Source organism: Oncorhynchus clarkii, chromosome 13 (genome assembly GCF_045791955.1).
Source record: "Oncorhynchus clarkii lewisi isolate Uvic-CL-2024 chromosome 13, UVic_Ocla_1.0, whole genome shotgun sequence".
Classification (NCBI taxonomy): Eukaryota; Metazoa; Chordata; class Actinopteri; order Salmoniformes; family Salmonidae; genus Oncorhynchus; species Oncorhynchus clarkii.
In genome coordinates, this window is record NC_092159.1 from 28,221,597 (window position 1) to 28,249,569 (window position 27,973).

General features: G+C 38.5%; 1 protein-coding gene and 1 pseudogene across 1 annotated transcript; both read right to left on the minus strand.

Moving 5' to 3' along the window:
* Positions 1-462: 462 nt before the first annotated feature.
* On the minus strand, positions 463-27,973 carry LOC139423531 (zinc finger protein 271-like; annotated as a pseudogene).
* LOC139364508 (chemotaxis regulatory protein ChePep-like) lies at positions 6,140-12,292 on the minus strand. Its single transcript, XM_071101297.1, has 2 exons — positions 11,717-12,292; positions 6,140-7,838 (listed from the first exon to the last, which is right to left on the minus strand). The coding sequence occupies exons 1-2, from the start codon at positions 12,048-12,050 to the stop codon at positions 7,636-7,638; spliced, it is 537 nt and encodes a 178-aa protein (XP_070957398.1). The 5' UTR covers positions 12,051-12,292; the 3' UTR covers positions 6,140-7,635.

Consider the following 27,973-nt stretch of genomic DNA (forward strand, 5'->3'; position numbering starts at 1 on the left):
ATGTCCTGTTAAAACTAACAGCTCAAAAACCACATGGAATCTGAGAATAATGTTAACATCACTGGTTAGAGGACAACTTGTAGAAAACAGTTAGCTACATTTTGAAGTGTTGCATTTTAGTGTTGCATTAAATAGTACTCTTTAAATTCAGAGCCTGGATTTTTCCCCTGAGGCTAATATCCATATCATGTTGAAATCAATAGAACAGGGGACAAACGTTTAGGGTTCTACGTTGTGACATTCTGACTGACTCTGACTGCAGCTTAAACAACAGTGAAAAGGATAGTTAGCTAGCTACCATTATCTGAGAAGACACTATAGTGTCCTGGAAATACGATGACATAGTAATTAGACAACTTTGCCATCATTATCATGCCATTGTGACATCATTAAAATACTCCTACTACAATGTTAAAAACATTCTACATTGTGACATTATTTCATTGATATCATGAAACAACTTCATGCATGTATTTTCTGATGTTTGATCAGAGATCTTTTGCGAGAGTATCTCTTCCCACATTGATCACAGCTATGACATTTCTCTCCCGTGTGTGTACGCTGGTGTGATATCAGGTTGTTTGGCTGAGCAAAACTCTTCCCACATTGGTTACAGCTATGAGGTTTCTCTCCAGTGTGTGTTCTCTGGTGTATAGTCAGATTGCTAGATGTAGCAAAACTCTTCCCACATTGAGCACAGCTATAAGGTTTCTCTCCTGTGTGTGTTCTCTGGTGGTATATCAGGCCACCTGACTGAGTAAATCTCTTCCCACATTGATCACAGCTATGAGGTTTCTCTCCTGTGTGTGTTCTCTGGTGTGCTTTAAGATGACTTGACTGAATAAAACTCTTCCCACATTGATCACAGCTATAAGGTTTCTCTCCCGTGTGTGTTCTCTGGTGTGATATCAGGCAGCTTGACTGAGCAAAACTCTTCCCACATTGAGTACAGCCATGAGGTTTCTCTCCTGTGTGTATTCTCTGGTGTATAGTCAAATAGTAAGATGAAACAAAACTCTTCCCACATTGAGTACAGCTATTCGGGGTTTCTCCTGTGTGTGTTTTATGGTGTGATTGTAATGTATATGATTTTGAAAAGATCTTTCCACAGTCAGAGCAGCAGTGAGGTTTCTTCCCTGTTTGTCTCTGCTGGTGTTTCTTGAGGTGTTCTGACCTGGAGAGAGACTGTTCTGCCTCGTCAGCATCATGAGGTTGTTGAGGCTCCCCAGAGGATCCATGATAGTCCCATCTCTCTCCTGTGTGAATGAATAAGTCAGACAGGTGGTTAAAGGCACACAACAGTAGAAATACACTGAAAAAGGTGATGCCCACAGCGTAGCCATGATGTTGTTCAACAATTGAAGTCTTTAATGAATGTTAATATTATTTTACAATTGTCTTAAGACAGTCAAGTGAGAAAGTCTCTTGTGAAGATATCACAACTATGAAATAACACACATGGATTCATGTTGTAACTAAAAAAAGGTTAAACAAACCAAAATATATGTTATATTTGATATTCTTCAAATTAGCTACCCTTTGCCTTGATGACAGCTTTGCACACTCTTGGCATTCTCTCAACCAGCTTCATGAGGTAGTCACCTGGAATATATTTAAATTAACAGGTCTGCCTTGTCAAAAGTTATTCAAATCAAAGGTTAATTTGTGGAAATTCTTTCCTTTCTTTGTGCATTTGAGCCAATCAGTTGTGTTGTGATAAGGTAGGGGTGGTATACAGAAGATTGCCCTATTTGGTAAAAGACCAAGTCATTATTTTGGAAAGAACAGCTCAAATAAGACATGAAGGTCAGTCAATGCAGAAAATGTCAAGAACTTTGAATGTTTCTTCAAGTGCAGTCGCAAAAACCATCAAGCGCTATGATGAAAACTGTCTCTCATGAGGAACACTTTTTATTAAAAAAAATAAAATTATCCAAAAGGCACCAGATAGTAGGAATATAGTAAGATAGGATAGTATAGTATATATAATAATAGGAATATAGTAGGAGAGCATAGTATAGTATATAAAATAGTAGGAATATAGTAGTACAGTATATATAATAGTAGGAATATAGTAGGATAGCATAATATAGTATATATAATAGTAGGAATATAGTAGTATAGTATATATAACAGTAGGAATATAGTAAGATAGTATAGTATATATAATAGTAGGAATATAGTAGTATAGTATAGTACATATTATAGTAGGAATATGGAAGCATAGTATAGTAGGAATATAGTAGGATAGTATAATATAGTATAGTATATATAATAGTAGTATAGTATAGATAATAGTAGGAAAATATTAGTATAGTATAGTACATATAATAGTATGAATTTAGTAGTATAGTATATAATAGTAGGAATATAGTAGTATAGTATATACAGTATAATAGTAGGAATATAGTGGTATAGTATATATAATAGTAGGAATATATTATAGTATATACAATAGTATAAATATAGTAGTACAGTATATATAATAGTATGGATATAGTAGTATAGTATAGTATATACAATAGTAGGAATATATTAGTATAGTATATATAGTATATTAGTATAGTATGGTATACATAATGGTACGAATATTGTAGTAAAGTATATTATATATAATAGTAGGAATATAGTAGTATAGTATATATAATAATAGGAAAATAGTAGTATAGTATAGTATAATAGTAGGAATATAGTAGTATAGTATATATAATAGTATGAATATGGTAATAAAGTATAGTATATATAATAGTAGGAATATAGTAGTATAGTATAGTATATATAATAGTAGGAATGTGGAAGTATAGTATAGTATAGTATATATAATAGTAGGAATATAGTAGGATAGTATAATATAGTATATATAATAGTATAGTACATATAATAGTAGGAATATAGTAGTATAGTATAGTACATATAATAGTAGGAATATAGGAATATAGTAGTATAGTATATACAATAGTAGGAATATAGTAGTATATATAATAGTAGGAATATAGTAGTATAGTAAAAAATAGTAGGAATGTAGTAGTATGATATAGTATATATAATAGTAGGAACATAGTAGTACAGTATATATAATAGTAGGAATATAGTAGCATAGTATAGTATAAATAATAGTAGGAATATAGTAGTATACTATATATAATAGTGGGAATGTAGTATATTATATACAATAGTAGGAATATAGTAGTATATTATATATAACAGTAGAAATATAGTAGGATAGTATAGTATATATAATAGTAGTAATATAGTTGTATAGTATATATAATAGTAGGAATATGGAAGTATAGTATAGTATATATAATAGTAGGAATATAGTAGGATAGTATAATATAGTATAGTGTATACAATAGTATAGATAATAGTAGGAATATAGTAGTATAGTATAGTACATATAATAGTAGGAATATAGTAGTATAGTATATACAATAGTAGGAATGTAGTAGTATAGTATATATAATAGTAGGAAAATAGTAGTACAGTATAGTATATATAATAGTAGGAATATAGTAGGACAGTATTTATAATAGTAGGAATATAGTAGTATTGTCACACCCTGGCCTTAGTATTTTGTGTTTTCTTTATTATTTTGGTCAGGCCAGGGTGTGACGTGGGTGATTTATGTGGTTTGTTTTGTCTAGGGGTTTTGTAGTTTATGGGATTGTGTTTAGTTAAGTAGTCTAGGAAAGTCTATGGTTGCCTAGAGTGGTTCTCAATCAGAGGCAGGTAGGTGTTTATCGTTGTCTCTGATTGGGAACCATATTTAGGCAGCCATATTCTTTGGGTATTTCGTGGGTGATTGTTCCTGTCTCTGTGTTTGTTGCACCAGATAGGGCTGTTTCAGTTTTTCACGTTTCTTGTTTTGTAAATTGTTCGTATTTTTCATCTTTCATTGAAGATGTATAAAGATAACCACGCTGCATTTTGGTCCTCCTCTCTTTCACCAGAAGAAAACCGTAACAAGTATAGTATATATAATAGTAGGACTATAGTAGTATAGTACAGTATATATAATAGGAATATAGTAGTATAGTATCTATAATAGTAGGAATATAGTAAGCTAGTATATACAATAGTAGGAATATTATAGTATACAGTGCCTTGCGAAAGTATTCAGCCCCCTTGAACTTTGCGACCTTTTGCCACATTTCAGGCTTCAAACATAAATATATAAAACTGTATTTTTTTGTGAAGAATCAACAACAAGTGGGACACAATCATGAAGTGGAACGACATTTACTTTTTTAACAAATCAAAAACTGAAGATTTGGGCGTGCAAAATTATTCAGCCCCTTTACTTTCAGTGCAGCAAACTCTCTCCAGAAGTTCAGTGAGGATCTCTGAATGATCCAATGTTGACCTAAATGACTAATGATGATAAATACAATCCACCTGTGTGTAATCAAGTCTCTGTATAAATGCACCTGCACTGTGATAGTCTCAGAGGTCCGTTAAAAGCGCAGAGAGCATCATGAAGAACAAGGAACACACCAGGCAGGTCCGAGATACTGTTGTGAAGAAGTTTAAAGCCAGATTTGGATACAAAAATATTTCCCAAGCTTTAAACATCCCAAGGAGCACTGTGCAAGCGATAATATTGAAATGGAAGGAGTATCAGACCACTGCAAATCTACCAAGACCTGGCCGTCCCTCTAAACTTTCAACTCATACAAGGAGAAGACTGATCAGAGATGCAGCCAAGAGGCCCATGATCACTCTGGATGAACTGCAGAGATCTACAGCTGAGGTGGGAGACTCTGTCCATAGGACAACAATCAGTCGTATATTGCACAAATCTGGCCTTTATGGAAGAGTGGCAAGAAGAAAGCCATTTCTTAAAGATATCCATAAAAAGTGTCGTTTAAAGTTTGCCACAAGCAAAAATTGAACTTTTTGGCAACAATGCAAAACGTTATGTTTGGCGTAAAAGCAACACAGCTCATCACCCTGAACACACCATCCCACTGTCAAACATGGTGGTGGCAGCATCATGGTTTGGGCCTGCTTTTCTTCAGCAGGGACAGGGAAGATGGTTAAAATTGATGGGAAGATGGATGGAGCCAAATACAGGACCATTCTGGAAGAAAACCTGATGGAGTCTGCAAAAGACCTGAGACTGGGACGGAGATTTGTCTTCCAACAAGACAATGATCCAAAACATAAAGCAAAATCTACAATGGAATGGTTCAAAAATAAACATATCCAGGTGTTAGAATGGCCAAGTCAAAGTCCCGACCTGAATCCAATCGAGAATCTGTGGAAAGAACTGAAAACTGCTGTTCACAAATGCTCTCCATCCAACCTCACTGAGCTCGAGCTGTTTTGCAAGGAGGAATGGGAAAAAATGTCAGTCTCTCGATGTGCAAAACTGAGAGACATACCCCAAGCGACTTACAGCTGTAATCACAGCAAAAGGTGGCGCTACAAAGTATTAACTTAAGGGGGCTGAATAATTTTGCACGCCCAATTTTTCAATTTTTGATTTGTTAAAAAAGTTTGAAATATCCAATAAATGTTGTTCCACTTCATGATTGTGTCCCACTTGTTGATTCTTCACAAAAAAAATACAGTTTTATATCTTTATGTTTGAAGCCTGAAATGTGGCAAAAGGTCGCAAAGTTCAAGGGGGCCGAATACTTTCGCAAGGCACTGTATATAACAGTAGGAATATAGTAGTATAGTATATATATTAGTAGTAGTATAGAATAATAGTAGGAATATAGTAGTATAGTATAATAGTAGGAATATAGTAGTATAGTATATTTTATAGTAGAATGACCCAACTAGCATTTATTTTGGGATTCCACAGTGGAAACATAATTTGCTGAAGCGAGATTGAAGGAGAGTCTCATTTTACACAAGCACATTTTCATCAAGTGTGCCTCTCTTCGATTACCTTTGACCTTTTTCAAGAGAAGACCAGAAAGGATGGAGGAGATGAGCAACTCTAATTGAGAAAAGGCCTTAGACTTTGAATGCTTATTACAGCGCCACCCATGGAACACTCTGCTCCCTTGTCGTCTGAGTAGTGTTTTTTTTTTTACCATTGATCCATTAAGAGATGAATGAGAAGAAATCCATCAAAACAATAGGTTTGATTACATCAGAGCTCTATAATAAAGACAAGACTACAGTATTATGATCATGCTCTCATACGAGCTCTTTAATAATAGATAATGTCATGTTTACAGGCAGAACAGAGCTCTATAATAATAGATAATGTCATGTTTACAGGCTGATCAGAGCTCTATAATAATAGATCATGTCATGTTTATAGGCTGAGCAGAGATCTATAATAACAGACAGAGGCCTACAGCTACAGGACAGAAGATGACAGAAGTGTGTTTAAAACACAGTGAGTAATATACACCAAAATATGTATTTTGTCTTTCTTGGCTCTCTCGCTACCAAAGTGGCCAGCTGTTATTGTTGGGGATACACTCTTTTCATGCCACTTTGATACAGCTACGACCGGAAGTGATTTCCACAGGAGAGCATTTTCGCTAACCTTAAGCTCAGTCTCTTAACCTGCTACGTTAATTATCCTAACCTGCTACGAAAAAAGCCACTTCCGATCGTAGCTGTATGAAAAGTGACGTGAAAAGAGGGTTTCTCGTTGTTGAAGATAATAATCACTCTTTTCAGGCCACCATTTAAAAATATCCAAATCATATACTGAACATTAGGGGTTCTTGAATCCAATATAGCAACGAATCAAAACAAAATACACATTAACAATTTAATCTGATTTTAGATATGTCTCGAAATACAAAATCACTTCTATTGTTGAGTAAGAATTCATATAAACAGTATGATTTAAAGTGGCATAAACAAAACACATTCTAAGTCAAAAACATAAATCAGAACACAGCCTCTCTATTCTCTTGTGTGATTCCAGGTCCTCTAACTGGGAAAAATGTATTTCCACAATGAGAGCAGTGTCTTCTCCTCCTGTGTATGTATTCTTTCATGCTTATTCAGATTCCTTAACCTGTTAAATCTCTTGCCACACAGGGAGCAGTGGTACGACTTATCCCCCTCCTGTGTGTGTCCTCTCATGCCTTGTCAGACCCCCTAACTTGGTAAAACTCTTTCCACACAGGGAGCATTGGTAGGGGTTTTCTTGTGGGAGTGTCCTCTCATGCTGTTTCAGGTTCACTAAACCCCTAAAATTATTTTCACACTGAGAACATTGATAAGGCTTCTCTCCTGTGTGTATTCTCTCATGAAATGTCATGTTTACTAACCAGGTAAAAGTCATTCTACAGTGGGAGCAGTGGCAAGGCTTATCTCCTGTATGTATTCTTCCATGTAATTTAATGGACTTTAACTGGGTAAATCTCTTTCCACACATGGTGCATTGGTAAGGCTTTTCTCCTGTGTGTCCTCTCATGCATTTTCAAGGTCCCTAACCATCTAAAAGTATTTTCACACTGGGAACAGTGATAAGGCGTGCGTGTTCTCTTATTCTGTTTCAGGCTCAATAAACCCCTAAAATTATTTCCACACTGAGAGCATTGGTAAGGCTCCTCCCATGTGTGTGTCCTCTTGTGTCGATTTAGGTTCTCTAACTGGGTAAAATTCTTTCCACAGTGGGAACATTGAAAAGGATTTTCTCCACTGTGTATTCTCTCATGTGTTTTCAAGCTCCCTAACCAGGTAAAAGTCATTCCACGTTTGGAGCAGTGGTAAGGCTTCTCTCCAGAGTGTATTCTCTGGGTCTGAATCCCCTGAAGGACTCTTCTCTGGGTCTGATTCCCCTGAAGGACTCTTCTCTGGGTCGGATTCCCCTGAAGGACTCTTCCCGCTGTCAGAGGGAGAGTCTGGTCTCTCTCCTGTCAAAGACAAACAGAGTATCTAGTTACTTAGTTGTCTACTGTGCTGTACTGTGTAGCAAAACTTGTGAAACATACAAGTCTATGATTTGTTAAGATTTGGTCTTGTTTGGGGGAGTTCATTCAAATCAAGACTCAGTTTCATCACCGCCCTTTCCTGAGACTGAAAGCCCAGATACTTGCACTTTGAACCGGGTGTGCGTTTTGTCTGGGGGCGCTAAAATGAACATTGGAGACTAGAGGTCGACCGATTAATCGGAATGGCTGATTAATTAGGGCCGATTTCAGATTTTCATAACAATTGGAAATCTGTATTTTTGGGCGCCGATTTGCCAATTTGTTTATTTTTTTACACCTTTATTTAATCTTTATTTAACTAGGCAAGTCAGTTAAGAACACATTCTTATTTTCAATGATGGCCTAGGAATGTTGGGTTAACTGCCTTGTTCAGGGGCAGAAAGAGAATTTCACCTTGTCAGCTGGGGGGATCCAATCTTGCAACCTTACAGTTAACTAGTCAAACGCAATAACGACCTGCCTCTCTCTCGTTGCACTCCACAAGGAGACTGACTGCCTGTTATGCAAATGCAGTAAGCCAAGGTAAGTTGCTAGCTAGCATTAAACTTCTTATAAAAAACAATCAATCATAATCACTAGTTAATTACACATGGTTGATGATATTACTAGATATTATCTAGCGTGTCCTGTGTTGCACATAATCTGACTGAGCATACATGCATACAAGTATCTAAGTATCTGACTGAGCGGTGGTAGGCAGAAGCAGGCGCGTAAACATTCATTCAAACAGCACTTTCGTGCGTTTTGCCAGCAGCTCTTCGTTGTGCATCAAGCATTGCGCTGTTTATGACTTCAAACCTATCAACTCCCGAGATGAGGCTGGTGTGACCGAAGTGAAATGGCTGGCTAGTTAGCGCGCGCTAATAGCGTTTCAAACTTCACTCGCTCTGAGCCTTGGGGTGGTTGTTTCCCTTGCTCTGCATGGGTAACGCTGCTTCAATGTGGTGGCTGTGGTCGTTCTGTTGCTGGTTCGAGCCCAGGGAGGAGCGAGGAGAGAGACGGAAGCTATACTGTTACACTGGCAATATTAAAGTGCCTATAAGAACATCCAATAGTCAAAGGTTAATGAAATACAAATGGTATAGAGGGAAATAATCCTATAATAACTACAACCTAAAACTTCTTACCTGGGAATATTGAAGACTCATGTTAAAAGGAACCACCAGCTTTCATATGTCCTCATGTTCTGAGCAAGGAACTGAAACGTTAGCTTTCTTACATAGCACATATTGCACTTTTACGTTCTTCTCCAACACTGTTTTTGCATTATTTAAACCAAATTGAACATGTTTCATTATCTACTTGAGGCTAAATTGATTTTATTGATGTATTATATTAAGATAAAATAAGTGTTAATTCAGTATTGTTGTAATTGTCATTATTACACACACACACACACACACACACACACATATATATATAATTATATATATATTTGTTTAAATCGGCCGATTAATCGGTATCGGCTTTTTTGGTCCTCCAATAATCGGTATCGGTATTGAAAAATCATAATCGGTCGACCTCTATTCGAGACCATCAGCTACTATTATCGGAGACAGATTTAATTTCAACTGAGTTAGTTGCTACAATTCAGACCTAAATAGAAGAGGTTTCTGATACTTTCAAAGCAGATTGAACTAATCTGTGAAACGAGACTGTGCCTGTTATTGCCTCACTGAAAACAACAGTTCCACACCATGATGATTGCAGCACTTTACACCTGACTACCTCTCTGGAGGCTGACGTGAATCGCTGAGGATCTGATAAAGGTGCAGGAGAGCTGTGTGAGCTTAGAGGGGTTTTCTCGCAGCAATATCCTGAGACCGATATTACATTTTTTGGCCAATACTGATATCCAATATTTTCCTTGCCCCAAAAAACGATTCCGATAACCGATATTTAAAATTTTAGCTGCCTTTTAAGCATTCTAGTACAGTTAAATAGTTAACACACACCCGGATGCAGTGGTCTAAGCCACTGTATCTCAGTGCCAGAGGCGTCACTACAGTCCCTGGTTCGAATCCAGGCTGCATCCAGGCTGTATGATTGTAGTTGTCTGTTATTGGTGTAGACTGGACAACAAAGGAGAGGGATCCCACATGTGGATAGGAAGATACAAATTATCATTATTACTGGAAAATATTCATTTAAAATCCAGGAATGTAAAACTTTAGCTCTCTAGGTCATGCCAGTAGGTTACAGTAGGTTGTATCTCTCTAGGTCATGCCAGTAGGTTACAGTAGGTTGTATCTCTCTAGGTCATGCCAGTAGGTTACAGTAGGTTGTATCTCTCTAGGTCATGCCAGTAGGTTACAGTAGGTTGTATCTCTCTAGGTCATGCCAGTAGGTTACAGTAGGTTGTAACTCTCTAGGTCATGCCAGTAGGTCATGCCAGTAGGTTACAGTAGGTTGTATTTTTTAAAACCTTTATGTAACTAGGCAAGTCAGTTAAGAACAAATTCTTATTTTCAATGACGGCCTAGGAACAGTGGGTTAACTGCCTGTTCAGGGGCAGAACGACAGATTTGTGCCTTGTCAGCTCGGGGATTTGAACTTGCAACCTTCCGGTTACTACCTCAACGCTCTAACCTGCCGCCCCAGGTCATGCCAGTAGGTTACAGTAGGTTTTATCTCTCTAGGTCATGCCAGTAGGCTACAGTAGGTTGTATCTCTCTAGGTCATGCCAGTAGGCTACAGTAGGTTGTATCCAAGTGGTTTTATCTCTCTAGGTCATGCCAGTCGGCTACAGTAGATTGTATCTCTCTAGGTCATGCCAGTCGGCTACAGTAGGTTGTAAATCTCTAGGTCATGCCAGTAGGCTACAGTAGGTTGTATCCAAGTGGTTTTATCTCTCTAGGTCATGCCAGTCGGCTACAGTAGATTGTATCTCTCTAGGTCATGCCAGTCGGCTACAGTAGGTTGTAAATCTCTAGGTCAAGCCAGTAGGCTACAGTAGGTTGTATCCAAGTGGTTTTATCTCTCTAGGTCATGCCAGTAGGTTGTATCCAAGTGGTTTTATCTCTCTAGATCAAGCCAGTAGGCTAGAGTAGGTTGTATCTCTCTAGGTCATGCCAGTAGGTTACAGTAGGTTGTATCCAAGTGGAAACAATTATCAACCCAATGTGGAAAGTGTCAAATTTGGTCAACAACCAAATGAATGGCATATTTGCTACGTGTGGTTTACTGGATCCAACAGAAGTTCCATAATGATTAAGTTGTTATGTGGACATGTGACATACCGACAACTTTGATAAAAACACTATAGGAGTTGTCTCCAGATCGCTATGCATATTCATGTTAGTAGCTTAGCATCTCTCTCTCTCCATTGAATACAGGTGGTTGACGTCAACAACCCTCATAGATTATAAACAATAGATTACAATAATAAGATGTATCCACCAATCCAAAGAAAGGATAGACAACCCGCAGTGAAGCTTTGTGGACAACGACTCCCCTTGTTAGGGCAGAGAGACATCTTGTCAGTATATCCATAATCTTTGGTGGAGCCAAACCAACTCTCACATGGCACTATTGGGGGGCACGGTGTGTAGTAAATCATCACTACATTAAAATCACTACATGCCGTGCCCCCCATTCTGCGGTCAGCAGATAGACCCTTCTCAATTATATATGTTAAGTCACTTTTTGGAAACGGAACGGAGAAAACAAGGGGTAGCTTGTTCTCTACGTCGTCTGATTCTAGACATATCAGTCATCATCCCAGGGCTCTCTGTTGAAGAGGTATTGACGAGGGAACTACGAATATCCAAAGTTAAAAACAAATTTAAGGCGGAACTTACTGGTGTTAATCAGATCTCCTTTCTCCACCTCTTCTTCTTTCAATGTGACAGTCATCTCCCCCTCCTCTTTCATTCTGAAAACTGCATCCTCCTCTTTCTCTTCCTTTACTGTAACATCCTCCTCCTCTTTCACTCTGAACGCGGCTTCCTCTTCTTTAACTGGAACGTCTCTCTCTTCTTTCACTGTAACAGCCTCACACTCTACTTGTTGTTTTACTGTGACATCCTCCTCTTCCTTCTCCTCTTTCACGACAATCTTCAGCCCCAAAGCTTCTTTCTCCGTCCAGCAGACCTCCTCTTCTTTAACAGGAGGGGAGTAGTTTAGGGAGCTCATGTTCGGGGATGTTAGCTATCTATCATTAGCGACTAGACTAGTGCTAACTTACCCAGCCAGCTACTATAGCTGACTAATACAAAGTAACGTAATATTAAATTAAATAGGTAAACAAGTAGATACGATATAAGTGTGTCTAAAACACAGTAGGTAATATACACCAAAAGCGTCTAAATAGCTTGAATCTTTCGGCTATGTTGGCTAGCAAGCTACCGAGGTGGTTGACGAGCAGTTTCTGAAGAACCGTCCACTAGATTACACGTCACGCTCGAAGCGTCGCCTGAAAGACGCACATCCGCCGTCTGCTGACTGGAGGGGAAACGCACTTGAGGATCATATTTTATCTTCAGATAAAGATTATTTTAAAATGGATTTAATTAAATAATACTATTATATTGAGACATACAAAGACAAGAAAGTGTTGATTGATTAGTGCTAATAAAAAATGTTTACTACAGAACATTAAAGGCAGTTTCATTAAGTCCAACTAAATCTAAATAAGTAGCCAGCTACTGTCGGTCTATACTGCTCCTACATGGTGTAACAATACATCATGTAGATGTATATAATGAACAGACTAGGTCTATACTGCTCCTACATGGTGTAACAATACATCATGTAGATGTATATAATGAACAGACTAGGTCTATACTGCTCCTACATTTTTATGTATTATTATGTGTTATTTTTTTCTCCTTTATTTAACCTAGTGGCCAGTTGAGAACAAGTTCTCATTTACAACTGTGACCTGGCCAAGATAAAGAAAAGCAGTGCGACAAAAACAACATGGAATAAACAAACGTACAGTCAATAACACAATAGAAGTTACAAGTTACACATGGAATAAACAAACGTACAGTAAATAACACAATAGAAGATCGAGATTATTTTTTTTGTTTAGGAATATTGTGAAACACGATCATTCCACTATTACTGCAGATATTATGGACATTTTATTTAAAACATGTAATTAAATTATGATTGTAGCTCCTTTAATTCAGACCCAAAATGTATTTGCTATAATGTGTGCCATTGCCCGGCTATTAAAATGGACAGGCGACTATTTGAGACTCAGCCTTGAATTAAAATTTGATGGAATGTTAACTTTTGATTGTCTTCAATGAAAATGATAGACCTTTCAAACATGGAATGCAACGTTGTATGAAACATTATTGTCAAGTGACTTGATGTCTACGGTGCCAAAGACATTGATAGTTGGGAGTGTCAAGTGTGTTGATATAACGGTAATAATGTCAAAATCCCACTTTTAGCAACCATCGCAATTGGTAAAAAAAAAAAAGGTTATACCCGAGTAGTGCAGCAGTCTAAGGTACTGCATTGAAGGGCTTGAGGCATCACTACAGACCCAGGTTTGATCCCGGGCTGTACCACAACCTGCTGTGATCGGGAGTCCCATAGGGCAGCACACTATAGGCCAAGCGTTGCCCGGGTTAGGGGAGGGTTTGGCCGGGGGGGGGGCTTTACTACTCTAGCGACTCCTTGTGGCGCCTGCAGGCTGACCTCGGTCGAAAGGTGAACAGTGTTTCCTCCGACATATTGGTGCATCTGGCTTCCGGGTTAAGCGGGCAGCTGTTAAGAAGCGCGGTTTGGCGGGTCATGTTTCAGAGGACGCATGACTCGACCTTCGAATCCTGAGCCCTTTGGGGAGTTGCAGCAATGAGACAATATTATTATTTTTATTTTACCTTTATTTATACAGGTTTTTCTCATTGAGATAACATCTCTTTTCCAAGAGAGACCTGGTCCAATAGCAGCAGGGGAAACAAAGTTTCAGACAAAACAACTTACAGACACTAACACAACATTAAACAAAGCTATAAACACACACACAGTACAACAATAACATTTTACGTTAAAAACACGATAGTCTTGACTAAAAACAGCTGTCCTAAACACAATTACACTCTTCTATGATATATACATCGATCAAGTGTTTAAGCTCCACCAACGAAACTAGATCATCAAATTTTAAAATGTTCAGGAGAGAATTCCAGGACCACAGAGCTGAGTAACTAAAACAATTTCTACCATGACCTGCTCAAATCTTTGGTACTGTTGGAAGCAAATGAGAAGGGGACCGTAATTTATATTTATTTACCGATCTGACAAAAAAAGAACAGAGATAAAATGGCATTTTACCCAATATGGCCTTAAAAATCAGTGTATACCAGTGTTTAAGCCTACGCAAGGTCAATGACGACCAACCAACAGCACTGTAGACATCACAATATCGAAATTGGGGAGAAAAAAATGGGGGTAAAATTATTTAAAAAATGCCAAAATTGGTTGTTCCCCACCATTTGCAACAACGTCACTGAGCACCATCACTATCTTTCCTTCATGGATCTCCCGCATGTTTACATATCTGGCATTACTCATCTCATATGTATATACTGTATTCTATCTTAGTCTATGTATTACTCATCTCATATGTACATACTGTATTCTATCCTATTCTACTGTATCTTAGTCTATGTATTACTCATCTCATATGTACATACTGTATTCTATCCTATTCTACTGTATCTTATTCTATGTATTACTCATGTCATATGTATATACTGTATTCTATCCTATTCTACTGTATCTGTCTATGCCACTGACATCGCTCGTCCATATATTTATATATTCTTATTCCTTTACTTAGATTTGCGTGTATTAGGTATTTGTTGTGAAATTGTTAGATATTACTGCACTATTGGAGCTATGAACACAAGCATTTAGTTAGATATTACTGTTGGAGCTAGGAACACAAGCATTTAGTTAGATATTACTGCACTGTTGGAGCTATAAACAAGCATTTAGTTAGACATTACTGCACTGTTGGAGCTAGAAACACAAGCATTTAGTTAGATAATACTGTTGGAGTTAGGAACACAAGCATTTAGTTAAATAATACTGTACTGTTGGAGCTAAGAACACAAGCATTTAGTTAGATATTAGGTGTAACTGAGGCCATAGATGCTCCATATCCATTACTCTGAGTGTTTTATATAATATGACTAAATGTGTTTCTGTGTTGCAAGGGCAGTCAAGAAATGGAACGGCAAGGCCACAGAGCATGACATAATCAGAGCTGTGAGAGACCACCTCAAGCCCCTGGTAGAGCCGGGGGTGGTGTTTACCACTCCACCACGCCTTCAGCAGGCTTGAAAAGTGGGATTGATACTGATTTTCATACGAAGATGGACCAAGAGTCTGTTGATTGGTCAGTCATTGGGATAATTTGTTTTGCAATATGTTCAAATCAAATCAAGCTTTATTTATACAGCACATTTCAGACATGGATGCAACACAATGGCTTCACAGGAAAAAACAATGAAAATAAACAGAAATATTGAGGATAAAAAAACTAACTGAAAGACTAATGAGCATTGCAAGAAAATGCCATTGATTAAAATATTAATATGATGCTTCATCCAACCCAAAACATACAGTAACTTGTTTTTTAGGAGGAGCTCTGGAAGACACGATTGAAAATTGACTGGTAACAACAACTGTGACCTAAAAGACACCCACCATGAGACCCACTAAATCTGCCCAAGAAGAGGCAAACAAAAGAAAAAGCCACACCAAACTTAAAGACAGGAAGCAAACCAAAAAGGTGGAGCAACTAAAGGTGTTGACTCTCCACATCTATCAAGACAACTGGAGCACTGGGACAGACACTCTCTAAATAGAACCTGGACCAGCTCAGGTGAAACACCTTCCCACTAACGAGATGGACAAGCCAGTGTAGCGTGGTTCATTCTGCGTTGTGTACTTTTAATTAGGATGCTGCCACAACTGAAGGTCTGCTAGTTGAATTCTTTTTTTTTGCCCTGCACACGAAGAGACAACACACATTATGTTAACCCTTGGCGCAGTCCTAGCTCTCAGGCACCTGCGCAAGCACATGGACACTCACTCAAACACTGTCCCAAGTACTCATAAGTTACAATAGATACCCTAGTTAGTGAGCTTTGTGAAACTTGTTAACATAAATCTTTATACTGTCCACATTGTAACAAACTTATGGTAGCATAACAGTACAATGTGTAACATTAGGACGGTTTTATATTAAACAATTTCGGAGCCAAGGACAACATACCTTGCGAGCCGAAGGTCAGACAAAAGAGAACAATAAGGGGGTATGAAAATACAGAAAACCCGCGATGGGCCAAACCAAAATATACACAACTTTTACAATCATATGTATGTACAATATTGATATGAAAAAGTGTTTGTACACCAAAGAAAAACGTTAGCTATGCAGCTGTAATTACATTAAAAAAAATACACTGAATTACTATTATCAAATTATTAACATCCCCCCTTGACCTGGCACACGAAGAGACAACACACATTATGTTAACCCTTGGCGCAGTCAAGGGCCTATTTGAATTGGTCCTTGTGTGCAGTTTGGTGCATAATCTAGGTGGAACAACATTACACTGCTACACCAGCACAGGTGTAACACATACTGACTAACGAGGTGACACCAATCAGTGCTAACGTACTAGACGTGCTAAAGTCCAACCTCAAAACAAAAATGGAAAAACCAAAGCCTGTAACACCTTCCACCTTAAGACAAATATATCCTATATTTCTCCCCCACAAGCTTCTAGAACTCTCGTCCTCTTGGAACAAAATAAATTGTGATCCATGGCAAAGCATTGGCTAAACCCTAAACTTGCTGACTGCCCACCCTTGAGACAATCAGCAACCAACACCTGCAATATCCGTAGTAACTTTCCACCTCACTGCGGAGCTTCTCTCTCTTTTCAGGGTTCAGTAGATAGGCATGTTGTTGGATCGGGGCCCAGTCCCCAATGTCACGCTCTAGTACATTTGGGTTGGCACATCTGAGAATGAATTTTGATATTCTAAAAGCAGGGCAACAATGTCAATATAATTGTACCAAAAAGCAGGGCAACATTGTCAATATAATTGTACCAAAAATGGTCAACTGGTTGCATTAAATAATTATGATTACTAAATGTTACAAATTGTAAATATGAAAATCAAAACCAAATGTTCACCCCTTTGTTAATATGCATTGACAATAATTTACTTAATGGTGAGGCATGGAATAATAAAAAAAAAATATGAGTAGATGATTTGAGTCATGCTTCTTCAGTAGTGGAATAAAGACAATTAGCACATGAATGTTGTAAATAAATACTGGAGTGATGTTAGATTGTTAATAAAATAGATAATAGACCAATTTATTATACTGCGTCCTTGTGATTGTACACAAACATCTGCAACAATTATCATATTACCTGTATTTTTTTTTTACTTGTAGAAAAAAGCTAGCTACATTTTGAAGTGTTGCATTTTGATTCAAGTGGGTCACCAACGCAGTAAGTGTAACACAGCTCTTTTTTTTGTTAGTCACTTTTTGTTAAATAATACTTTTCAATTCAGAGCCTGGATTTTCCCCTGAGGCTAATATCCATATCATGCTGCTATCAATTGAACAGGGCAAACGATAAGGTAGAACATCATTAAAATACTCCTATTACAATGTTAAAACATTCTACATTGTGACATCATTAAAATACTCCTACTACAATGTTAAAACATTCTACATTGTGACATCATTAAAATACTCCTACTACAATGTTAAAACACTCTACATTGTGACATCATTAAAATACTCCTACTGCAATGTTAAAACATTCTACATTGTGACATTATTTCAATGATATCATTAAACAACTCCTTCATGTATTTTCTGATGTTTAATCAGGGATCTTTTATCAGAGTATCTCTTGTCACATTGATTACAGCTAAGAGGTTTCTCTCCTGTGTGTGTTCTCTGGTGTGAAGTCAGCTGGCTAGATGTAGGAAAACTCTTCCCACATTGATTACAGCTACAATGCTTCTCTCCTGTGTGTGTTCTCTGGTGTACAGTCAGAAAACTAGATGTAGGAAAACTCTTCCCACATTGATCACAGCTACAAGGCTTCTCTCCTGTGTGTGTGTTCTCTGGTGTACAGTCATAAAGCTAGATGTAGTAAAACTCTTCCCACATTGATCACAGCTATAGGGTTTCTCTCGAGTGTGAATTCTCATGTGTATTTTTAGTGAATCTGATCTTAAGAAACTCTTCCTGCAGTCAGAGCAGCAGTATGGTTTCTCTACTGTGTGTGTTCTCTGGTGTATTTTAAGTTCTGATGAAGATTTGCAACCTTTCCCACAGTCAGAGCAGCAATGAGATTTCTTCCCTGTGGGTCTCTGCTGGTGTTTCTTGAGGTGTTTTGACGTGGAGAGAATATTCTCTGCCTCATCAGCATCATGAGGTTGTTGAGGCCCCCCAGAGGATCCACGATAGTCATGTCTCTCTCCTGTGTGAACAAAAAGTCAAACAGATGGTTTAAGGCCCATAACAGCAAAAATCCACAGCAAAAATCCATTGTATAAAGGTGATGCCAACACCGTAGCCATGATGTTAAACAAACAATGACGTCAGTAATGAATGTTAATTATTTGACATTTGTCTTAAGACAGTCAAGTGAACAACAAGTCATATTTTGTCTTGTTTTCACGTTAGTAGTAACATCGACGTATGTATGCTAGAAATACGTTTTTAAAGTTGTTGAAATCCTAAGCAATGTGCCAGACAACTTTTGGTCTCCAATATAGGCACCTTTCTGTAGGTCTATGTTATTGTTAGGTGAACTTATGGGTCCTACAGTAGGTCTATGTTATTGTTTGGTGAAGTTATAGGTACTACAGTAGGTCTATGTTGTTGTTAGGATAAGTTATGGTTCCTACTGTAGGTCTATGTTAGGTGAAGTTACGGGTCCTACAGTAAGTCTATGTTATTGGTATAACTAGTGGTTTCCACATTAGCATGGAGGAGTTTCTGCAACCAAATTGCGTTTTAGCAAACACAGAGGGCAGAGAGCGATGCACCTATTTGGGGATGTCTGATAGTATTTACACACCACCACTAATGATTTGTGGAGCTTCTCAAAGTAATTTTTTCTTCACCTCAAACAGCAAGTAAACAAAGTCTTACTAAAATCAATTGGCGAATGACAATAGTTCCTCAAAGTATTTGTAAAATATTTCCAGCTCTCACTCTTGATAACCACTCGACATGAAAGGGAAAAATGTAATCCTCTGATCCAGTGAAAATGTCATAAAATACCTGATAACTTCTTATCCCTTTCACAAATAGCCTACAGCTGTGTCTGTCCCAAACTCACTAGTGCAGGAAACTGAGGGCCCAGAATATTTTATACAATGTTGCTATCACGTTTCGGACAGACCTAGGTGATAGTTGATATATTGTTTCAAGTTCTATGTAGACAGGCCATGCGCAGCCAATGTGATTTATTTTTATCTGGATATTTTCTAGCTGTTTTTATTTGTTGGCTTTATGTAGGCTATTTTTACATAGTTGGCAATGGCAATAAAAATTATTTAGATTTGTATAATTTTTATTTCGATTTATATACGTAGAATACATATTAACATATCATGATTTTGAGATAAAGACTATTATAATTATTTTTACTATTATAAATTAAAGGAAACTGTTTCAGTAAAATGTGCATATGAAAATCATAACTGGCACCAGATCAGTAGAAATGGTCAGATAAATTGGCACTACAAATGGAAATGGTTGCCGACTGCTGTTGGAGCCTTTTACTGGAAACTTCAGGAGCGTAACGTCAGAAGGCCAGCAGCAGAGTGAGGAGAATGCTAAGGAATAGTTTTTTTCTCTCTTGTTCCCTCGAGTCATTTGTGTGTCTCAGTTATTTAATAAAACGGGGGATTCCTATGTTGATGTAAATAATATTTGCTGCTCTGTGGTGAGTAATGAGGAGAAACCAGATGCTGCACGCATTTATGAAATTGCTTATCCCAGTTACTAATAAGCATGCACCCATTAAAACCTCTTGGTGCACCTATCCCTTTAGCGGGATAATTGTCATCAACTTCAGCTGAATTGCAGAGCGCCAAATTCGAAATAAATTTCATTTTCATGAAATCACAAGTGCAATTTAGTAAAACACAGTTTAGCTTGTTAATCCACCTGGCGTGTCAGATTTCAATAAAGCTTTTTGGAAAAAGCTATCCAAGCGTTTATATAAGAACATCTCAGTAGACAAAAAAGCACATACACTATGGGAGAATGATGTACATATATGGAGGAACACAATACTGTAACACAAGAGAAAGATACACTTATAGAGTGCATTTGCCATTCTTGTAAAATGCATTGTCTATTGTATAGGACAGGAGACCAGAGGAGGCCATGAGAGTATGGGACAGCTGAGCACGCTAAAAACAGAGGAGACACATAGTCTGCTGACCCTAGATAACACACAAACAGAAGAACGCATTAAGCTGAGTGCAGGGAAAAAGCAAGGGTCTTGTCACCATTATAATCTGACGGAAAGCAGATATGGGCGTTATTGGGCTGAACAAGCAGGATGCACAGATTGGGATGCAACTTCATTTGCATGTGGGATGGACTCATATGTTGTATGTGTATAAATCAGAGCGAGTGCTCTGAAAAAGTGTGTGTGTTCCGCGAACCACTCCGGCTTGTAATACGTTGTATTAAAAGTATATTATTGAATTCACAGGTTCTTGCAAGTGTCATATTTTGAAATGATTAGCCACGACAACACCTAGCATAAAAGTAGATTGGTCACAAAAGTCAGAAAGCAATAAAAAATAATCGCTTACCTTTGATGATCTTCGGATGTTTGCACTCACTAGACTCCCAGTTACACAATAAATGTTCCCTTTGTTCCATAAAGATTATTTTTATATCCAAAATACCTCCATTTGGTTGGCGCCGTATGTCCAGAAATCCCACAGGCTCGAGCGGTCACAACGAGGCAGACAAAAATTCCAAATAGTATCCGTGAAGTTCGTGAGAAACATGTCGAACGTTTTTATAATCAATCCTCAAGCTGTTTTATTTAATAAATAATCAATAATATGTCAAGAGGACTGTAGTTTCTTCAGTAGGATTGAGAGAGAAAATGGCTGACACACTCTGTTGTGCACGAAAAACGCTGCTGGCACCCTGCCAAACCTCTGACATGATCTGATCTTTGTCGCTAATTTTTCAAAATTAAAGCCTGAAACTATTTCTAAAGACTGTTCACAGCATGGGGTAGTCATAGGAAAGGGAATCCAGTTGATATCCCTTTAAATGGAGCAAAGGCAGGCTATGGAACATGGAGCTTTCTAAATAGAAACCACTTCCTGGTTTGATTTTCGCCTGCAATATCAGTTCTGTTATACTCACAGACAATATTTTGACAGTTTTGGAAACTTTAGTGTGTTTTATATCCTAATCTGACAATTATATGCATATTCTAGATTATGGGCATGAGAAATAGGCAGTTTCTTTTTGGGCACGTTTTTCATTCAAAAATCTAAATACTGCACCCTAGTCTCAAGAGGTTTTAAGAAAATGACTGTAAAAGCTGTTAAATCCCAGTGGATTGATGAGGAATTGAAAAATGGTATGGTTGAGAAGGATGAGGGAAAAGTAATGGCACTCAAGCTGTTTTATTTAATAAATAATCAATAAGATGTCAAGAGGACTGTAGTTTCTTCAGTAGGATTGAGAGGGAAAATGGTTGACACACTCTGTTGCGCACGAAAAGCGCTGCTGGTGACCCTGCCAAACCTCTGACGTGATCTGATCTTTGTCGCTAATTTTTCTAAATTAAAGCCTGAAACTATGTGTAAAGACTGTTCACAACATGGGGAAGTCATAGGAAAGGGAATCCGGTTGATATCCCTTTAAATGGAGCGAAGGCAGGCTATGGAACATGGAGCTTTCAAAATAGAAACCGCTTCCTGGTTTGATTTTCGCCTGCAATATCAGTTCTGTTATACTCACAGACAATACTTTGACAGTTTTGACTGTAAAAGCTGTTAAATCCCAGTGGATTGACGAGGAATTGAAAAATGGTGTGGTTGAGAAGGATGAGGGAAAAATAATGGCAAATAGGTCTGGCTGAACAACTGATTGGCAAACATCCTGCAAATTGAGAAATCATGTGACTGAACTGAATAAAAAGAAGAAACGACACAATGAAATAAAGATAAATGACAAAGAATGATAATAAAAAGCTTTGAAGAACCTTACATACAATTTTGGGAAAAAAGGCAAACTCTGCTCCATCATTAACTGAATCAGATGGCTCATTCATCAAAGCCCACTACTTTTATGATTTTTTTCATTGGCAAGATAGTAAACTTAGGCATGACACACCAGCAACAAATGCTGACACTACACATCCAAGTATATCTGACCAAATTATGAAAGACAAGCATTGTAATTTAGAATTCCGTAAAGTCAGTGTGGAAGAGGTGAAAAAATAGTTGTCTTTCAACAATGACAAGCCACCAGGGTCTGACAATCTAGATGGAAAATTACTGAGGATAATAGCGGACTATATTGCCACTCCTTTTTTCCATATCTTGTGCCCTCAGGCCTGGAGGGAAGCTAAAGTCATTTGACATGTGCTATGCTCTGCATAGTTAGCTCCAGGTAAAATGTTGCACTTATTCAGCCATTCTGTGACCAAAAACAAGCTACATATGGACAGTACCAAAATAAACTGACTCTGGAAATGACAAAGCGCCTCGTAACCTAGCTGGAAATGAGACAAACGGACCCCTTCTGTGGTAACAGACTGGGACGATTTGTAATCAAAACTAATTCCCAGGAACGGGGTTCATATGAACCACAGAGACTGTGTGGGATAATAACATGGCCGTGTCCAACCCTGCTTGTTCCCTCGACTCCACCACCAACCACCAATCTCCAACAGGGCCCTTTACCTGTATCACTAGGCACTTCATAGTGAGCTTCAGGTAGGAATCAGCAATGAATCCCAATAATGAGCCACCTATGGGAGGGGAAACCCTTTGTGGACAAATCTCTCAACGTATTACTGCTACCCTGGGGAGATTGATATACCCCTTGAAAACCGGCTCCGACCCTCATCGGATGTGGCAGGGCTTGCAAACTGTTACAGATTACAAAGGGAAGCACAGACGATAGCTGCCCAGTGACACGAGCGTACAAGACGAGCTAAAACACTTCTATGCTCGCGTTGATGAAAGTAACACTGAAACATGCATGAGAGCATCAGCTGTTCCGGACGACTTTGTGATCACACTCTCCGCAGCCGATGTGAGTAAGACCTTTAAACATGTTAACATTCACAAGGCCACAGGGCCAAACGGATTACCAGGACGTGTACTCTAAGCATGCGCTGACCAACTGGCAAGGGTCTTCCATGACATTTTCATCCCCTGTCTGAGTCTGTAATACCAACATGTTTCAAGCAGACCACCATAGTCCCTGTGCCCAAGAACACTAAGTTAACCTGCCTAAATGACTACCGACCCGTAGCACTCACGTCTGTAGCCATGAAGTGCTTTGAAAGGCTGGTCGTGGCTCACATCAACACTATTATCCCAGAAACCCTAGACCCACTCCCATGTGCATACCGCCCCAACAGATGATGCAATCTCTATTGCACTCCACACTGCCCTTTCCCACCTGAACAAAAGGAACACCCATGTGAGAATGCTATTTATCGACTACAGCTCAGCGTTCAACACCATAGTGCCCTCAAAGCTCATCACTAAGCTAAGTAACCTGGGACTAAACATTGAGCAAACCCCCATTCTCATCGAAGGGGTTGTAGTGGACCAGGTTGAGAGCTTCAAGTTCCTTGGTATCCACATCCTTGGTGTCCACATTATAGGCTTAGTTAACTGGTGAACTGTTGAAATTATGGAAACATAATGACGATTCTAATTCTAGATTTGGAATAGAATGTGCAGCACCTTGAATATATTGTTGTTTGACATGACTACCAATTAATAAACCAGGGAGGAATTACTGACAGAGTAGGAGCATGGTGGAGACATCCAAGACAGGGAAATCAGGAAGGGAAATGACAGCAAGTAGTGCAGACAAAAGGGAGAAAAAGTTGGTGAAGCAACAGATGTGCTGGAATGAGAACAATATAGGTGCTACTTTGAGAACACAAACTCTCACATCTTTCACAGCACAGGGCAAGGGAGTCCGGGGGATGACTTGAGGAGCAATGGAGGAAGCATTGTGGGATTCTCTTGGAGTGAGTACAGTTGGTGAGAGTGAGTGGACGATGGTGAAGAACAGTGGAGTGAAAAGTGCTAAAGTTGGTAATGAACAGCAGTTTAGGGTCAGAGTGGGAATCATCAGCAAGGATGTTTTTGTGGGTGACCTGTTAACGGTCTCAAAGATGGTGAAGGATGAATTGGGTAAAGTGGAATCGGTTCGAGTGACCAGGAGCGGTATGATTCTGATTGTGTGTCAACAGCGCAAAAGGAGAAAGCTTTGTGTGGTTTAGTTAAACATTTCAGGTAGACGCACGTTGATTAAAATGAATGATAGACGGAAGGTTTTACTGTGGTTTGGTGAAGTGGTTCTCCAATCTTATGTAAAACCTGGGTAAGTGAGATATACAGAAGCCGCTGCAGTGTTACAATTGTAAAAAAGTTTGTACATGTGGCAAGTGTTTGTCGAAGGAATAAATATGTCGTAGTCAGATGAAGCATGTTGTAATTGTGATGGGAATCACGTTCCCGAGTTCCCGGAGTGCCCTGTACGGATGAAGGATGTCACAGTAGCCAAGATGATCAGGCCCATCCAGCAGGTGTCCTATGTGGAGGCAGTGAAAATAGCAGAAGGAGTAGAGAGGAGAAGGTAGTTCATGTCCCACAGTCTGCAGTGAAGACATGCAGGCGAAGGATCCCAACAGACTAATAGTGAAAGAGTTGGACTTTGTTGTGTTTATAGAGCAAGTGATACATTGCATTAATAAATTATTAGTAACCTTTGTCCAAAACTAGCAGTTTCCGCATTAGCATGGAGGAGTTTCGACAACAAAATAGCATTTGCATTGCCCTTACTGCCGCAGTGATAAATTGCATTAATAATAAACTAATGGAAAATGGATTTCTGGATCTCCAGGACTTCACAGACTAAATGTTACAGAGAGTACTGAATGAAGACGTTCCCCCCTCCCAGGTTCCTGAACCTGTGTAGGGATCTGAATAGTCCCATTTTTGTTTGAAATTCAGGGTAGTGGAGTGAATTTGGGTCGTGTTTTATTTTATTTGACGTAATTAGTATGATTTGTTAATCCCAATTTTTTGGGGCATTTTAGTTATTTTTTACAACCCCGTACAGTAGGTGGCAGCAATACACCTGATGAGTGTAGTCTGACAATAAACCTCAGAGAAGAAGAAGACACGGTAGGAACCAAAGTGTTGGGCAGTGTTTCCAGGTGACCCTAATTAGATGTTACATTACATGTTTTATTACTTCATGTAGCCGGCTAGCTAGCCAACATATTCATACTTTGCTTACTCCTCTCTGATAAGATACCGCTGCACAAACATGCTTATCTAGGCCTACACCAGCACTGGTACCAGGCAGTATTAGCTAGCTACGTTTGCTCTGACTCTTAATAAATTTCGCAAGCTAGCTAGCCCGCTAACTAGCGATTAGCAGCTAACATTATTTGAGCAACACCTTACTAAGAAAAGACAATCTTTCACCTTTAACGTAATGGCATGAAAATAATTGCCAGAATATTATACAATGACTTATCAACAGCTCTAACAATTTGACCCCCACAGGAAATCTACACTGGCAGTTATAGAAAGACCCATTTACTATGTAACCATTGATTCTTGAAGAATATAACTTAGAAATGCCTCAAATGTTTCAACCGTATTACCCCACCAGAAACCAAAACATTAGCTTGTATAAGGCCACTGTTTGTAAACAAATACTATATGGCTGAGGAGTAGGGTCGATCTAAGCGTTCTGACCTCACAATGACAGTAAAGCACCCAAGCTAACTGGCTAACGTTGGATAGCTTGCTAGACACAAATCAGAGAAAACCTCACTCTTACCATTTTACTTGCCCTAGCAGAGCTGGTTAGGCTGTTTTCATGTTATCCAGAGGGTTGGTGACTAACTGTGTTGCTGACAACAATTTAATTTGAGCTTTTTTGCAGATGTTGACTGACACCGGGCATATTCAACGGGTGTTGAGCTTTATTAAATTCATCAGTAATTCTGCTCTCTAATCAAGTCAATAAACATTGGGTAGTTAATTAGAATATAGTTACTATACGGGCAAGTTTGATGTATAAGTAGCCAACTAACGTTAGGTAGCTAGCTCACATTCTGGTACATACTGCTATAAAGATATGCTATGCATTTTGTAAGGATAGTGTTGCTAACATAACGTGTAACTTATTTGTAAAGTCATCACATTATTACATTTGTTAATGATTAGTTATTGGAGAAACGAGACCAAGATGAGACTCTGGACAAGGCGGATACGGTATATTAAAGGCCGTTTATTCAAGCGTAATAATATCTGGCAAAACGTGCTGCACGGCTCCTATTCGTCCAACCCTTAGGGAGCTTTCGGAAAAAGAGGGCTAAAACATATTTGTGCAATTCATTTATACATTGAAATGACGTAGGTAGATTCTGGTAGTCCTGGCTCCTGGTAGGTTGTTCGTAGGTGATAGACAGTCCTCTCCAGCCTGGTGTCAGTATCCCATTGGTTCTTGACAGAGTTCTTTGTCTTTGGAGCCCATCCCAAAGGGTTTTGAGTGTGTGTATATTTATGAGTTTTCAGTGTGTTCATCTTATTCCGCCACCCTGTGGGGGTTTCCCGTGCAGTTGGTATATTGAGAAACAGAGAGATGAGGAAGGTATAACACAGAGTACAAGCCAAAATTGCATGGTTAAGCCCAGGCAGACAACAGTCAGTGAATGCGTCATTACATGGTTTAATATGTTATTACACATTGCTCAACATTTGTCATAATTACTTAAAGCAGTTAATTTGTATTGGCTCTCGTTGGACTTCGGCTGCATATTTTCCTCCATTTTCTTCAAATCTGAAAACGATGTGAAGCCACGCCCGTTTCCTGAAGAATTGCATTATGGGCCCTAAAGTACTGCGTCATATTTTGGCGAATTTAGTACGACATCCGGGAACTTTTGGTATACTAACTACATCATACTATGACCAATAAGCATACTATATACTCAATTAACATCACAAATAGTGTGGTTAGTATGAGTATTCTAACACTGCTCAGGACTCTAGGCAGCCATTTTGTTGCTGTTTAAAAACTAGGTTGCCCTTTTAAAAAAGCCACACAACAATCAATCAACAAATCTGCAATTCAACCAACAACAAAGCTGTAATTCCACCACTGTTTTGGTAATAATGATGGATGGGGCTTGAGAAATGTAAATACTCTCAAATACATAGACAGACCTATAGATGAAAGGACTGACCATCCATGATATCAACATTATACAGTGTTGGTTTACATTGTTCCTAAACATTGGAGTAAAAAAAGCTTATTTGGGGTTCTGATGGGGTAAACAGTTGAACTAAGCTCATGAGGCATGTGGTATATTCTTCAAGAATCCATGCCTATAAATAAAGAATTTAAAAGTCAAAATATGGTTGTAGCAATAGCAAATTTCCCCTTTAACATCACACATCAGTTTAACAACCGCAGAGTTTGTGCATCTGTTTTTAAGACAGTACTTACTAGTGTTAATCAGGGCCCGTTCATCATTAGAACCATTGGATACCTTAAGATGAGTTTGGGAAACCGGGCCCACATATCCAGTTCCCTTCTCTTCTTCATTTTTCGATGTGACAGTCATCTCCCCCTCCTCTTCCTTCACCGAAACATCGTCATCCTCCTCTTTAACTGAAACATCTTTCTCTTCTTCTTTCACTGTAACAGCCTCACCCTCTACTTGTTTTTGTATTGTAACAGCCTCCTCTTCCTCCTCCTCTTTCAGGAGAGCTTCTTTCTCCAT